This window comes from Diceros bicornis, chromosome 17, assembly GCF_020826845.1.
Source record: "Diceros bicornis minor isolate mBicDic1 chromosome 17, mDicBic1.mat.cur, whole genome shotgun sequence".
Taxonomy (NCBI): domain Eukaryota; kingdom Metazoa; phylum Chordata; class Mammalia; order Perissodactyla; family Rhinocerotidae; genus Diceros; species Diceros bicornis.
The window spans coordinates 39,834,321-39,850,279 of record NC_080756.1 but is presented as its reverse complement, the minus strand read 5'-3'; the positions used below and the strand labels follow the sequence as shown (position 1 = coordinate 39,850,279).

Here is a 15,959-nt window from a genome sequence, read left to right as displayed (position 1 = left end):
CTCAGCATGGCCGGAGAAGCAGTGCGTCGGTGAGTACCCGGGATCGAACCTGGGCCGCCAGCAGTGGAGCGCGCGCACTTAACCGCTAAGCCACGGGGGTGGCCCTTAAAAAACTTTTTAAATGTGCCTATGAATGTTTGTCATTACAGCAGACATACCATACTATTAATTCAGACTGAGTTTGTGGTTCACTAAAATCTCTATATTTTCCTTACACATGCTTTGGTCAAGTGATATCTCTGCAATCCTTATACTTTGGTTAAAGTTTTTAAACTGAATTATGAAACATTATGCTTTTCTCCATTCTTTTTTAATTTCTTGTTGATTTTAGGCTAACAATCCAACCTCTGAAGATTATTTTAAGAATTAAATACATGAAGAATTATTGTTGATATCATTGATATGATAATGTAACTGGATGATTTGTTTTAAAAAAGGGGTCTTTCTCTATAAAAGAGACATAATTAAAAGTTTAGGGATAAAATCACATAGTATCTTTAATTTGCCTTAAAATATTCCTGCCTCTCCCCCCCAAAATGGGGGGTAGGGTAGCAAATGAAACAAGAACAGCAGAATGTAGACAACTTTGGAAGGTAAAGGTAAAGATAGGTGACAGATAGATGGTTCAACATACTAATCTGTCTAGTTGCTTGCATGTTTGAAAATTTCCATAATGAAATGTCAAAATAAAACAATGCTTTTGAATTCCAATCCATTCTGAATCACCTGTCATCAACGGCATTCTCTCTACCACTACTGCATTACTATACATTTAATAAAAAGGAGTCATAAACTAAGCCATTAACCATTCCTCCAAAGACATCCCCCAATTTCTAACTCTATTAATAACATTTTTGTGTACATTTATTCAATCACCTACACATCCACCTATGAGTACTATCATCTTATCTCAAGAGACACTAAGGTATCCCTTCCCTGATATTATAGTGCTCCACACCAATTGAGTGACTAGAAATAGTTCATAATACATACAGATAACTAATAATATGAAAAATATGAATAGAGAAGTTTAGGAATTAATTTTAATTAAGAATATTTAATAGATTAAATGAACCAATTTCAAACCAATTTAAACCAATAAACTGAACCAATTTCAATGATAAAATGTTATAAATTAAGACTTTCTCAGAAATGTTTCACGTGTTTAAAAATTTTAGCTACACAGGAAGACGCCCAGATACAAGACTACATTTCCTAGCCTCCTTCGCAACTAATGAGATATAAGCATAAGTCATTACTTAGAGCTAGATAGGGTGGGGAAAAACTTAAACAGGGCTGGCTCAGCTGAAAAGTGTAAGTTTAATTCACCACCACTCCTCCTGTACTCCCTTTCATTCCAGCTCCTTCTTCCAGCCTGGAACACTGACCTGAACTAGAACTCCAGCTGCTAACTTGGAGGCTAAAGTGACCTTGAGTATGGAAGCCATAGCCTGCCACCCAGGCTATGGGTGACAGAAGAGAAAGACAGAAGGATCCTCCATGACTGCATGGAGCTACCAAAAGACCCTTAGACTGCCTGGCTCAACACATCTTTTACATGAAAGAAAACTAAACATCTATTTTTTTAAGACATTATTTGAGAGTTCATGACATACATAACTGAACACAATTCACAACTGATAAACCTGGTAACTCCAAATACAAAGTTTCAGAACATTTTTCACATAATATACACTATTATTAGAAGTACTAGCCAAAATACTAAATTTTAAGGGAGGTGGCTGGTAACTTTAGTTACTAAAGCTCATTAATATCATAAAAATCTCTTATTTCAGAGAAGTACAAATACATTATATTTTTTTCTAGTATTGTGTCATCAATAAAATGAAATATCCATTTTCTTAAATAGTAATGTCCTATTATCATGAAAATTACTAATACATAAAGCCTGCCTCCTCCTACCATTCCAGTAACAATGTAACTGATCCAGAGCATTTGTTTTTAACCATTTCTAGGTTATGGAAAGAAGAAAAAGCCATGAAAATGAAGCTACATAAGCATTTAAATGTTTTGCTAGGGTAATGAAGATGCACTTTGTAATTCTTATTCCCTCTGAAATCATGTAAGCAAGTTACTTTAATTACCTTCAGTGACTCATATATTCCACATTTTTACCTCAATAATATAGTTTAAAATGGCACAACAAACTTAATACATGTACAATATTTTATGGGTCTTTCAAAATACATGTCATTTTGGAAACTAAAAAAAAATTTGTAGATACACAAAAGAAAACAAAAAGGGAATCAAAATGCTCCACAACAAAAAAATCAACACAAACAAAGAACAGAATTGTAGGATTCATACTTCCTGATTTAAAAACTTACTACAAAGTTACAGTAACCAAAAAGTATGGTAATGGCATAAGGATAGCCACACAGACCAATGGAATAGAATTGAGAGTCCAGACATTAACCCACACATCTTATGTCCAACTGACTTCTGACAAGGGTGCCAAGACCATTTAATGGGGAAAAAACAGTCTCTTCAACAAATGGTGCTGAAACAACTGGATTTCCATATGCAAAAGAATGAAGTTGGACCCTTACCTCACACCATTACAAAAATTAACTCAAAATGGATCAATGACCTAAATATAAGAGCTAAAACCTTAAAACTCTTAGAAGAAAACATAGGGGTAAATCTTCATGACCTCAGATTTGGCAATGGATTCTCTGCATTGACACCAAAAGCATGAGCAATAAAAAAATTGATAAACTGGATTTCATCAAAATTAAAAACTTTTATGTATCAAAGAAAATTATCAAGAAAGTGAAAAGACAACCTACTGAACTCAAGAAAATAACTGCAAATTATATATCTGATAAGGGTTTAATATTCAGAATATAAAAAGAACTTCCACAACTCAACAACAAAAAGATAAACAACCCACAACCCACCAGCTGGGCGAGAATATTTGCAAAACATACATCTGACAAGGGGTTGATCTCCATAATATACAAAGAACTCACACAACTGAACAACAAAAAAACAAACAACCCGATCAAAAAATGGGCAGAGGAAATGAACAGACACTTCTCCAAAGAAGATATACAGATGGTCAACAGGCACATGAAAAGATGTTCAACATCATTAATCATCAGGGAAATGCAAATCAAAACAACACTAAGATATCACCTCACACCTGTTAGAATGGCTATAATCACCAAGACAAAAAAACAACAAATGTTGGAGAAGATGTGGAGAAATGGGAACCCTCGTACACAGCTAATGGGAATGCAAACTGGTGCAGCCTCTATGGAAAACGGTATGGAGATTCCTCAAAGAATTAAAAATAGAGATGCCCTAGGATCCAGCCATCCCACTACTGGGAATCTATCCAACGAACCTGAAATCAACAATCCAAAGAGGCTTATGCACCCCTATGTTCACTGCAGCATTATTCACTATAGCCAAGAAGTGGAAGCAACCTAAGTGTCCCTCGACTGACTATTGGATGAAGAAGATGTGGTATATATATACAATGGAATACTACTCAGCCATCGTCCCATTTGCAACAACATGCAAATCGTCCCATTTGCAACAACATGGATGGGCCTGGAGGGTATTATGTTAAGTGAAATAAGCCAGAAAGAGAAAGACAAACACTGTATGATCTCACTCATATATGGAATATAAACCAACACACGGACAGAGAAAACTGTATTGTGGTTACCAGGGGCAATGGGGGTAGGGGGTGGGCACAAGGGGTGAAGGGAGACATATATATGGTGACGGACAAACAAAAATGTACAACCCAAAATTTCACAATGTTATAAACTATTAAAACATCAACAAAATAAACAAACAACCCAACTTAAAAGTAGGCAAAGGACTTGAATAGACAGTTTTCCAAAGAAGATCTACAAACGGCCAATAAGCACATAAAAAGATGGTCAACATTATTAGTCACTAGAGAAATGCAAATCAGAACCAATGAGATACCACTTTACGTCTACATTCTTCGTATTAAGCTGGTCACCAAGTCCCGGTAAGTCTACTGCCATAACGTCATCTCCAAATATCTTCTTTGGAAGGTTAAAATAGGAGATAGTTCAAAGTAAAAGAAACGCAAATGCTCCTTAGCCACAGAAATCATAAGTTGCTTCATTCAAAATAAAAACGCCTCATTCATAATTACAACTATACAGTGAATATCACTTCAGACCTACTAGGATGGCTTACAGTTTTTTAAAAAAACATAAAATAACAAGTGTTGACAAGGATATGGAAAAACTGGAACTCTCATACATGCCAGTGGGAATGTAAAATGGTATAGCCACTTGTGGAAAACAGTTTGGCAGTTCCTCAAAAAGCTAAATAGAATTTGCCATAAGACCCAGCCATTCCACTTCTACCCAAAAGAACTGAAAACAAGGACTCAAACAGATACTTGTACATCAATGTTCATTGCAGCATTATTCACAATAGCCAAATGGCAGAAATAACCCAAGTGTCCATCAGTAGATAAATGGGACAAACTGCGGTATATATATGAACAATGGAATATTATTCAGCCATAAAAAGGAATGAAATTCTGATACATGCTACAACATGGATGAAACTTGAAAACATTATGCTAAATGAAAGAAGCCAAACACAAAAGGACAAATACTTATGATTCCACTTATATGAAATATCTAACATAGGCAAATTCAAAGATACACGAAGTAGATTGGGGGTTACCAGGAGCTGGGGAAAGGAGGGAATGGGGATTTATTGCTGAATGAATACAGTTTCTGTTTGGACTGATAAAAAAGTTTTGGAAATAGTGGTGATGGTTGCACAACACTGTGGATGTAATTAATGCTATTGACTTGTACACTTAAAAATGGTTAAAATGGCAATATTTATGACATATATTTTTTACCACAACTAAAAAAATTCTTTTAATCTGTACATTGTTCTTAAGTGATTCTTGGTATATGCTAAAACCAGAGAAAATTATTACAGTAATAATATAATATCTCTAAGGAATTCTATTTCTTTTAATCTGGGTTCTCATATTCATATACTATATTTTCTTAACTATAACATAATTTTTTAAAAACGCAATATTCCTAGGAAATGTTTTTATGGTGCAGAAAAACTACTATACCTGAAATAAAAGGTACGCTTATCACTCCTGGGGAAAAGGGTCACCGCAAAAATGCTGACATTTAAAAACTTACCTCAAATTTAAACCATTCCGAGTTCCACTGAGGGTTGAGGGACTTGAGATACACATCTGTTTTAAAGGTAGTATTACCAAATTTTACCTAAAAACAAATAAGAAACAATTCAAATATAAATAACAAAAATGTGAATAGAAATAAAATTTAATGTCAGCCACCAACGGGAGGATTAACCATGGAGGGGATAAAAGACAACTGTTCCCTGAGACAAAAAGGAAGAAAGCACAGATGGGTCCAGGTAAGTTTGCAGAATACATCTGGAAAAAGAGACTACCCACTGTTCTGCCTGACTAGCTCTACAGTGAAATTAAAAACATAGACCATTCAGTATGGAGGAAGGAGTCAGTTTACTAAACACAACCTCAAACAAAAGAGGAAAGTCTTAAGAGCGGAGGGCCAGCAAAAATAAAATGCGAAGGTAAAAAGGCCAGCTGACTCTCAGTCTACTCTCACACTCTCACAGCGCACAGTGATCGGCAATAAACCACGGTCATGAAGGGTTTTATGTTTCTCTCTTCAGGGACAATGAAAGCGATGGATGGAGAGACTATCTTATTTCACAGCCAGTCTTGGCAACCACTAAATCATGAAGATCCAAAAATAGGTGAAAAAGAAATAAAGAAGGCAGAAAGCAGACTAATCCCTGGGACTTGCTTCCAACAAAGAGGAGATTGTGAAACCTCAGACTGGACTTGAGAAGTGGTCAGGAAGCTTAAGAGCTAATTTCCTCAATTTCTAACAAGTTCCTACAAAGCAATAAAAGATCAATAAAGCAACAGAAAAATGGGCAAAGGACATGAACAGACAATTCAAAGAAATGGAAATAAAGACGTCTTTTAAATATATCAAGAAATGATCAACCTCATTCATACCAAAAGAAATGCAAATTAAGCCAACACTTTTACTTATCAGATTGGCAAAGATCAAAAAGTTTGAAAACAGTGTTAGTGGGGCACTCTCATACTCTTGGTAGGAGTGTAAATCAGAACCATTTCTACAGAGTGCAGTTTGACCACGAATATCAAAACTTTAAATGCCTATATCCTCAGAGAGACATGGGCAATGACATATATAAGCAGCATTATAGTAGCAAAAGATTAGAAAAAACCTAGATGTCTATCAATTTAGAACTGGTTAAATTAAGTATGATAAAGCCACATAATGCAGTGTGTGCAATGCTAAATAGAAGACTGAAGCAGTTCTCTATGCGTGGAACAACACCCAAGATACATGTGTCTACTGCAAAACAGTGTGCAGGGCATTCTTTGTGGAGAAAAAAGTAACAAAATGTTATAAAGCATATAACAAATGCCTATATATGCACAAATTATTTCTAGAAGGATATACAAGAAATGTTAACAGTGGCCATGAGAAAGAATGGAACAGATGGGTTAAAGGAAAGGCCACGAGAGGCTGACTCATTTTGTACCTTTTTGAATTTTGAATTTTGAACCATGCACATATATTACCTTTTTTTTTTTTTCGTGAGGAAGATTAGCCCTGAGCTAACGTCTGTTGCGAATCCTCCTCTTTTTTGCAGAGGGAGATTGGCCCTGGGCTAACATTCATGCCCATCTTCCTCTACTTTATATGGGACGCCACCACAGCATGGCTTAAGAAGCGGTGCGTCGATGCACGCCCGGGATCTGAACCCGCGAACCCTGGGCCGCCAAAGCAGAGCGAGCGCACTTAACCGCTACATCACCAGGCCGGCCCCATATATTACCTATTTTTTAAATGTATTATTTTAAAATTCAAAAACAACAAAAATTAAAATAAGGTTCAAATGTCAAAACTTTATTTTGATTCAAATTATAGCATTCTGGATCTACTTCCAGGAATTTATCCTAAAAAAGCACTTTCACATGAGGCCCCCTCCCAAAAAATATACAAAAACCTAAATAGTCATTCAACAGGAAAGTGAATAAATCACAAGCTCCCTACTAAAGAAGCAAGTCGATTATACGTAGTGTCATGGGAAGACGTCAATGACATAATAACTGAAAAAACCAAGCAGCAGAATATATAAAGTATGATTACATTCATTTCTAAAAATATGATATGCAAAAGTTTTTTTTTTAAAGGAGGGGAGAAAGAGTAGATGAACACATGCTAAAAAATTGACAGCAATTATCTCTGAAGAAGGGACTGAGAGGGTTAAGCAATACAATACAGTGTAGAAAGTAAGAAGTAAGGGGTTTTCAAGTTTTACTTCTGAGTATTGGAACCTTTTGCAATGGGAGCTATTCACGTATTACTTGCATAATTTTATTTTATTTTAAATCATAAATGTGAAAGAAATGAAACTTAATGAGGGAAAAGAAAACTGAGAATAGAGGTTACTGCTCATTTACTAATCTAATTTTCATTATATTTCAATATTCAAAATATCAAAGAAATACTTATTGTTTAATTTGCCTAAAAACTGCTTAATTTGAAGCAAAATGTTAGGATTTATAAAACCATTCAAAACCACTCAAAAGCCAAATGTACTTCAGGGTTTTGGCTCAATTGCCAAAAACAGCATATCATTTTTTAATTTATGATTTCAGAGGCCTCCTCAGTTTTGTCCCACTATACCGTAGTGCTATATTGTGCCTTGTTTTGTTTTTTTGGTCAACTGTTCATTCTAGATATAGTAAACATCTGATAGTCCCCACACTACGTTAAACAAACAAACAAAAACAAGATTTCGGAAAGAGAAAAAGGCTAGAGTGTGTATTTTGGCAACATTGTGATGATTCCCCTTCTGCTAAAGAAGAATCCCAGTTCATTTAGTGTTACTTAATTCAAAAGAGATTTTATTACTCAGCAATTAAATGAATGCCTTACAACTTTGTTCAACAACATCAGGGATTTTAATGAGATTCCCTAGTAAAGTAAAAGCATTCTCTTTCCCTACTCATTAGCTAAATTACCTTGAGAAAGTTATTTAACCTGTTATTTAAGGCTGCTTCCTCCTCTGAAAAGTGGGGTTGCTGGGAGCATTGCATGGGGTAATGCATGTAGAGACCTAGCAAACTGTCTGGTACATAGAAATATTAATTTCTTTTCCTCTCCCTGTTCCTGCAAAGGCCCCTGGGTAAATAAGAAATGATAATGTAGTTTAGTGGGAACGGTTTGCAACATGCACATTAATATTGAGATACACTTCCATTAATAGCTCCCTTGTACAGAATCCCACCCCATTCATCCTGGAGATTCCTGCAAGAATAATCATCTTTAAATATTACTTGGTCTTCAATGGCTTCCTAAACTTCTCACATCATATATCGTAGAAATTCCCTCGACCAATGCAATCAGGACCAGTATTTGCTCAGTTAATCAAATAATTTGGTTAAATCAGAGAATCATTAAAAATGATACAAACAGTAAACATTTTAAGATAAAACATAAATAAATATTCATTCCTCTACCTTTTAATGTAAGACTAAGGCCTCTTCTTTGAGTAAGGGGGCCCTGTTTAGAGTTCTGCATCATCTTTTTTGCATAAACCACACACCCATAATGTATCATCTGTGACTGCCAGTTTGGATTTAAAACGTGGTGGTAGAACTTAAAATCGCTCAAAAAACTATGAACATAGAATCCTAGATTTTTTACAATCTTCTTCTAATTGAAGAGAAATTTTTAGCGACTGTATCCATAAGTCTTTACATAGCATTATCGACTTCATTTTCACACTTACTTCACCAATTTATATAAGGTTCAAATAAACTACAATAACAGAGTTGGCATACAACAGGTTTGGGAATAAACTGCCTCTTGGTGAAGTATAACAGCCAACTGATGGGAGGAAAGCACACAGGCACACTGGAGAATAATCTAAAGATATGAGGTATTCAAGAAAGTGCTTATGGAAAGAATGCAGAGCCCTGGGGACTGTAGCCAGTCAGCTAATGGAAGCTGGTTAAGAGCTTCTGCTGTACAGACTTGTCCCCTTGATTTTCAGACCACTTGGTAATCTGTATCCCTCCCATATTTAGCCCAATTTTATTTCCCACTTCTATTCAACAAAAACCCTCCCTTCAATTACATATGCTCTATCCCTCCTTTTGCTTTTACTAAGTTTGTCCTATTCATCTGAAAAATGCCCCTTTTTCCTCTCTGCCTATGGAAATTTTACCATCCTTCAAGCTCAGCACAAAGATTTCTCATGACCAGCCCAGGCTTCATTATGTCCCTCTCCTATGAGCTTGTATAGTACTTACAGTCTACAGCACACAATTTACCCCTTTATTGTATTGTAATCCTTTACTATCCCCTTTTTCCTCCATTAATCTTTCCCTTTCTGCTGGATTATACCTATTAGCACACAAACATGTTCTAATATCTTCTAACTTATTTTTTTAAAAGTACTAAAAGCTACACACTCCCCAAATATCACACTATTTCTCCTCTGCCCTTGACAGCCCTACTTCTTGAAATAGTTGCTTATTCACGCCATTCCTACTTTCTCATCTCCCATATACTTTAACCCTCTTTAACTCACTACGCTAAGGGCTTCTGTCCTTATCATTCCTATTGTCAGGATCAGTAACAACTCCCATCTTGCCCAATTCAGTGATTCCTCTGTCCTCTTACTTGACCTTTCGGTATCATTTGACAGTTGAGGGTTTCCTCTTTCTAGAAACTTCCTCTCTTGCCTTCGGGGATATTACTTTCCTCATTTCCTCCCCGCCCCCAATTAGCTGACAATCTCAGTTTCCTTCCCCTAGTCCTCTTCCTTTAAAGACGGCTTAATGTCAAGTTTTTTCAAGGATCCATCCCTCTTCTCTCTCTCCCCCTAAGTCCGAGGTTTGCAAAAAGGAAAGAACCAAGTCCTAAGGGAGCTTTAGAAATTTCTAGGGACATTTCTTGGGGGAATAGTAGTAGTGTTTATCAAGGCAGGTCCAGAGATGCTAGGTGTCCTGCAATGCAAGAGACAGTCCCCAAAAATGAGGAGTTATGTCATGACTTTCAAATGTCCAACCAGAGAGTCACATGGGTAAAAACCTACCTAGAACCTAACTCAGTTTTATGGACAAAAGTGTTGTGATGGGGTTTTAACATACATAATTGTCAAGAAATACAACCATCATGTAAAGTAAGGGACAATTCTGTTTCTTCCCATAAATTGACTATATTGGAAAATCAGATAGCCACTGGCAGTGAAGGCCTATCTAAGATGCCAAAACTACAAAACTGTCTCATTCTGGGTGAGGAGCAGTCATATTCATATGATTCATGTGATTCACATAGGTGAGACACTCCCTACCCCGTAGCCCTGCTTTATTTTCTCCACATGGGGCACTTCTCACCATCTAGTATACTTTATCTTTTACTTAATTATCTTCTTTATGAACTCCCTCCTTGCACTAAAATGTAAGTCCCATAACTAAAGAAATTTTTGTTTTATTCATTACTATACCCCCAGCACACTGTACTATATCCAGTACAGTGTCTGATATACACAAAGGCTCAATAAATACTCATGGACTCAATCTGATTTCTTCATGTCTTCCACTGTGGTCACAAACAAGCACTTCCATGTTGAAATACACATTAAAAAATACTTTCATTTCTCTGTCTTATCACAATTAGAGTATTTGATTTTTTAAGTTGTGAGCATAGATAGGTTATGAATATCATGCCAAGACAGTAGAGGGTGGATTTCAAAATACCTGCTATACAAAGGTGACACTGGGTCTCACAAAGTTGAGACACACTGGCCTGTATGAGCTCATTTTTAACTCACACCTCACAACACCATACTCATAAATCCAACCTTCTCCTTGACAACTCCAATTAAAGGTCATCAAGATATCTTAAACCTAACATGCCCATACGGAAACTGATTCTCCACCTACTTACTCAATCTCTATCACTCCCATGGAGTCTCAGAAAATTACCCCAATGACTCCAGAAAACTAAGAGTCATCTGTTAGTCTCCCTTTCCCTGGTCCCCTACTCCAATCTACCAATATATCTCCTAGAGCCTATCTGCAAAGTATATCTGGAATCCCCACTTCTCTCCATTACCAAAAGCATTACCTTGGCCCTCACCACCTCTTTTTTGAACTGTTCCCAAATCTCCTAACTAGTTGCCTGCTTCAGCTCTTTCCCCTCTTCAGTCCATTCTCCCAACAGCAACAAAGGTGCTCATCTTAACTGCTTCTCATTGACTTCAGAACAAAATCCAAACTCCTAATCATGGCCTCTAAGGTCCTGTGCGATTGGCTCCTTGACTAACTCTCCAATTTTTATCTTACACCACTCTCCCCTTCACTCAGTACATGCCAGCCACACACGTCTTTCTTCTCGTCCTAAAACAAAGCACATCTCCTCAGGACTTTCCCTTGGCTGAGACTCTCCTCCTCCAGCTTCTCGTATGCCCCATCCCTGCCCTACACACACAAATACACTCCCTGAGCAGCTAGTTCCCTCTTGTCCAACAAGTCTTTCCTTCCTTGACACTTCCTCAGAGGCCTCTCGTGATTACTCAACCTAAAGTAAACATTCCCTATTATTCTCTTTCTATTGTTTCTTTCATGGCACTCATCACAATTTGTAATTACATATTTAATCATTTCTTAACTTTTAATGTCTGTCTCTCCCACCAAAACATAAGCTCCATAAAAGCAGGAATCAAGTCTATTTTGTTCACCATCGCATATGCATGGCTAGACCAATGACTAGCACTGAGTCTGGCAAATAGCGAACACTCAATAACTATTTGTTCAAAGAAGGAATTAATGAGTTACCCTTGAATCCGACCCCTCCTTCACCAGCAAAAACCATCTGATACCAAGGCCTAACAATTTTACCTATGAAATGTCCCTCAAATTTTTCTCCTCTAAACTGTTCCCAATGCCATTGCTCAATGTGCATATATTGTCAGGATAATTTTACCACCTTAACTGATCTCCCTGCCTCAGCTCTCACCTGCCCAGCCCGTCCATAACATCACCGCTCAAGTTATCCTATAAAAAGAAACAACCTAATACAAACGTCATCTTATTTCATTTCTACTTAAAAAGCTCCCCTGTCTTACTCCTGCTTATAGAAGAAAGGAGAAATTCTTTAGTATAGAAATTGAGGTTTGGTTCCAATCTACCTTTCCAGCCTTATCCTTCACAACCTCCACTTTCCACATATCTCCTCTGACTCCAGACACATCCCAAACTAAGATGGTTTCCTAAACATACCATGTATCCCATTCTGTGCCTTTGATGTTTCCTCTGCCTGGTAAAATCCTGGCTGTTCTTCAAGGCCCAGCTCAAATGTCACTTTCTTAGGAAGCCTCCCTAAACCTTCAGAGACAAAATTACGTTTCCATAGTCTACAACAATCCTCATCCTCTTGTCTGGAGAGGCAGTATTAGCACAGTGGTTAACAAAACAGACCACAAGGCTATAGAGATTTACAAGGTTAAGCAATCTTAGGCAAATTATTTATTGTTCCTAGGCCTCAGTTATGTCAACTGTAATATGGGATAATAATACAAAAGCAGGACTGTTGTGAAGACTAAGAATTAAAAAGTACTTAGCACACACCTGGCAATAATGAGACTCAATATAGGTGAGTTATTAGCTATTAACCTAACCTGTGTGATCAGTCTCCGACCTACCTGAAAGCAAAGACAACGCTTTGATAATCTGTGTATCCCCATTACCTAAAATCTGGTCCAAGAACATACCCAGTACCTGTTTCTCAACTGAAAATGAAGTTGTGATTAAGAATTACTATGGCATTGTTTGGAGGGAAGACTTCAGTTTTTAGGTTAGAGAACCTTTAGGGAACATAAAGAATATTTCATACTGAGATGAAATCTAGCTATATATTATCATGTATCTAGCAACTCTAAGCATTAATAGCCCAAATGATTATTGTTCTAACGCTCTGGCTCATCATGTCAATTTTTATTACAATTTTTACCTGGCTTCTTTCAGGTTATTACTTTCCCGGCCCTAGGCCTGTGCTAATTTGCATGAGTCTTAAACTAATCATTAGATTTAAAAAGCAATTTTGCAATTTAAATCCATGGCACTTAATCGGCTTCCTACCTCAGGGCACTAAATTACCTTGAAACAGCTCATCAGACTTACCAGTCTATACAAGAGCAGAAAGTGTTAGTCGTTTTAGAACTTGCATCATGATTCAGAAAATATGCTAGAGAGTGGATCTCCTCGCCCTGGAAGTCTCCAAGTGCCCATAACGGGCTGTTTCTACATTCTTAAACATCTTCTCCATCACTCTGGGGTGAAGAGCCACCCCTCCCCAAAAGAAGGGTGTGTGTCTGTGTGTGTGTGTTTCGGTGGCCGCAGGGCCACGCCTTGGGATCTCCGGACTGGCAGGTGGCCTGTTAGGAGTCCTGACATCAGGGTCACCCCAGCACGCAGAGCCTCCCGGCGGGCGAAGTGAGCCGCAGACGCTTGCGAGCAGTGCACCCGTCACATGGGCTGCAATCTCGACAGTCAGCCCTCGAGGGAGGACTGGACAAGCACCGCGCACGAGACGGCAGTCAAAGGGGAATGGGCTGAGGGGCTGGGGACAGGTGGGTACGATCCTTCACAGAGCTGGGCGCTCCTGTGTTTTGAGGGGCAGGACCTTGCACCAACCTCCACGAAGGCATCAGTCAGGTCACTAGCTCGGTCCATCACTGGCAAATGGCGCCCGGCCACGATTTTCACCTTCAGCTTCCCAGGCATCGTCTCGGCTTCGGCCTCTCCTTGGGCTCCTGCAGAAACAAACAAGCGAGTCTGCGCCGAGCGCCAAGCCGGGCGGGGGAGGGGCGGGAGCGCGCGGGGAGCGGCGCGCGCCGGCGGGAGCGCGCGGGGTAACTGACAGCGGAGGGCGCGCGGGGGCGCGCGGCGCCGGCGGCCGCCACTCACTCTCGGAGGAGACAGGGCGACGTCCCGCGCGGGAGCCGAGGCCTCATTCCGGAGAGGCAGCCGGAGGAGTGGCCCCGGTGGATTTTTCTCCCCCGGTCCCACAGTGCTGGCAAGAGAAGCAAAAGCCAGTAAACATCCCGTTGAGCCTCTGCCGCCCCGACAAGTGTTTCTCCTCCCCCCAAAATGGCGGCTCTTGGGGCGTGGAGGAAGCATCGATCATTCGGCGCTCGGCCCTCTCCGCGGGCGTGAAGTGAAATTCGCGGACAAATGAGGAAAGGGGCGGGGCGGACTTCGAGGAAGCTGCAGGGCAGGGAAGTGAGTGGAGGCCTGCATCATCCACCGAGTGGGGGCTGTAGCTTAGTGCCCCTCTCGCCGCTGCACTGCAGAAAGCCTGCTCCATGCTTCGGGGACGGGGACGAAGCGCTGGTGCGGCTCAGTGACTTCTCCGCGGGCCGCTGCCTTCCCACCTGCAAGCGGCGCGTTTCCGAAGGGCTGTGACAGAAGGAGCAGCGGCAGACACTGCTAGAGGAGCGATTTCAATCTGCCTTTAACGACCCGTTAGGGGTTCATGAAATCAAGGTAGCTGGTTTCTACCTGGGAGGGGTGCAGATTTTGTTTTGTACGAAATAAAGGAAGAAATTCCAGGGACATCTCGGATAGTCGAATAAGTTTTCCATAGTAACATTTTGTATTCAGTCATATAAACGTGTACTGTGTACTGGGTTGTAGATGTTACTGTAGGGCTTGGGCAAAACAAAAACTTTGAAATCCAAAGCCACTGCTTGAAGGACTTTGCGCTGCACTCTTAGATGGTCTCAGTGTGTTTATTAAGCGTCTGTTAGCCTACAGATAAAACCAACAGTGCTGCCAGGAATTCAGGATCTCCTACCACAGAAAATTATAGTCAACTACAATAAATGGACCAGATGAGCTTAATGAAACATCTTGAAAAAACCCGATTATATATTTACATAAAATGAGGCATAATCTGTAGGCTCAGGCCATGAGAAAAAGATTAGGGAAACTGAGGCGTATACACAGGACATAACACAAATCATTCCATACCAAATATCAAAAACAGCATTAACAATACATGTATATGAAATACCAAAATCAGCATTAAAATACCAGTGGAAAGATTATCCACTGGATTCATCTGGAATGGAAAATTCCCAAATGAAGATATCAGGATAATCCTTTTAACTCTAAAAATAACTCAGCAGGTTAAGTGCTGGAGGCTTTGGTGACCCAGGATTATCTTTTCAAGGCAAAGATACCTTCTACAGTGGGAACATTGTTCACATAAGTGAGAAGTTGAACTCTTCCAAAAAGAAAAGAAAAAGGCTACCTCAAAATAAAAATTTAAAAGATAAATCGCTGACTTGGACAAGAGAAACCTTTATCCATTCAAACTATGAGGAAAGGATAGAGGCCACAGTTCCCATGCAAATTTCCTTAGATCCACCTGCAGCTTTTTGTGGAGGCTAACTGTACCTTTAACATACCCTTCCCAGGGGCCAGCCCCATGGCTTAGCGGTTAAGTGCGTGCACTCCTCTACTGGTGGCTGCAGCTTCGGATTCTGGGCGCACACCAATGCACTGCTTGTCTGGCCATGCTGAGGTGGCATCCCACATACAGCAATTAGAAGGATGTGCAACTATGACATACAACTATCTACTGGGGCTTTGGGGGAAAAAAAGGAGGAGGATTGGCAATAGGTGTTAGCTCAGGGCTGATCCTCGTCACACACGCACATAAAAAACATGCCCTTCCCAAACTCTCAAGGTCAGCTACACCGTGTTATCTGATAATTCTGGTGGTGTGGTAGAGTTGAAATAGCATTTTTACTGAAATCAAAATATTACCGTACTACTAGTTCATTTTTTTAAA

General features: G+C 39.3%; 1 protein-coding gene across 6 annotated transcripts in view; it reads right to left on the bottom strand.

The window, feature by feature from the left end:
* C2CD5 (C2 calcium dependent domain containing 5) overlaps positions 1 to 14,250 on the bottom strand; it is an 89,415-nt gene extending 75,165 nt beyond the window's left edge. For 5 of the 6 annotated variants that reach the window (XM_058558652.1, XM_058558653.1, XM_058558654.1 and 2 more), the window contains exons 1-3: positions 14,069 to 14,249; positions 13,796 to 13,914; positions 5,193 to 5,279 (exon numbers count right to left, since the gene is read on the bottom strand). In XM_058558652.1, the coding sequence (XP_058414635.1) occupies positions 5,193 to 5,279; positions 13,796 to 13,885 (177 nt within the window). In that variant the 5' untranslated portion in view covers positions 13,886 to 13,914; positions 14,069 to 14,249. Of the gene's footprint in view, positions 1 to 5,192; positions 5,280 to 13,795; positions 13,915 to 14,068 lie in introns of all 6 variants that reach the window. The other variant, XM_058558657.1, reaches the window with a different exon arrangement.
* Between the last annotated feature and the right edge of the window lie 1,709 nt (positions 14,251 to 15,959).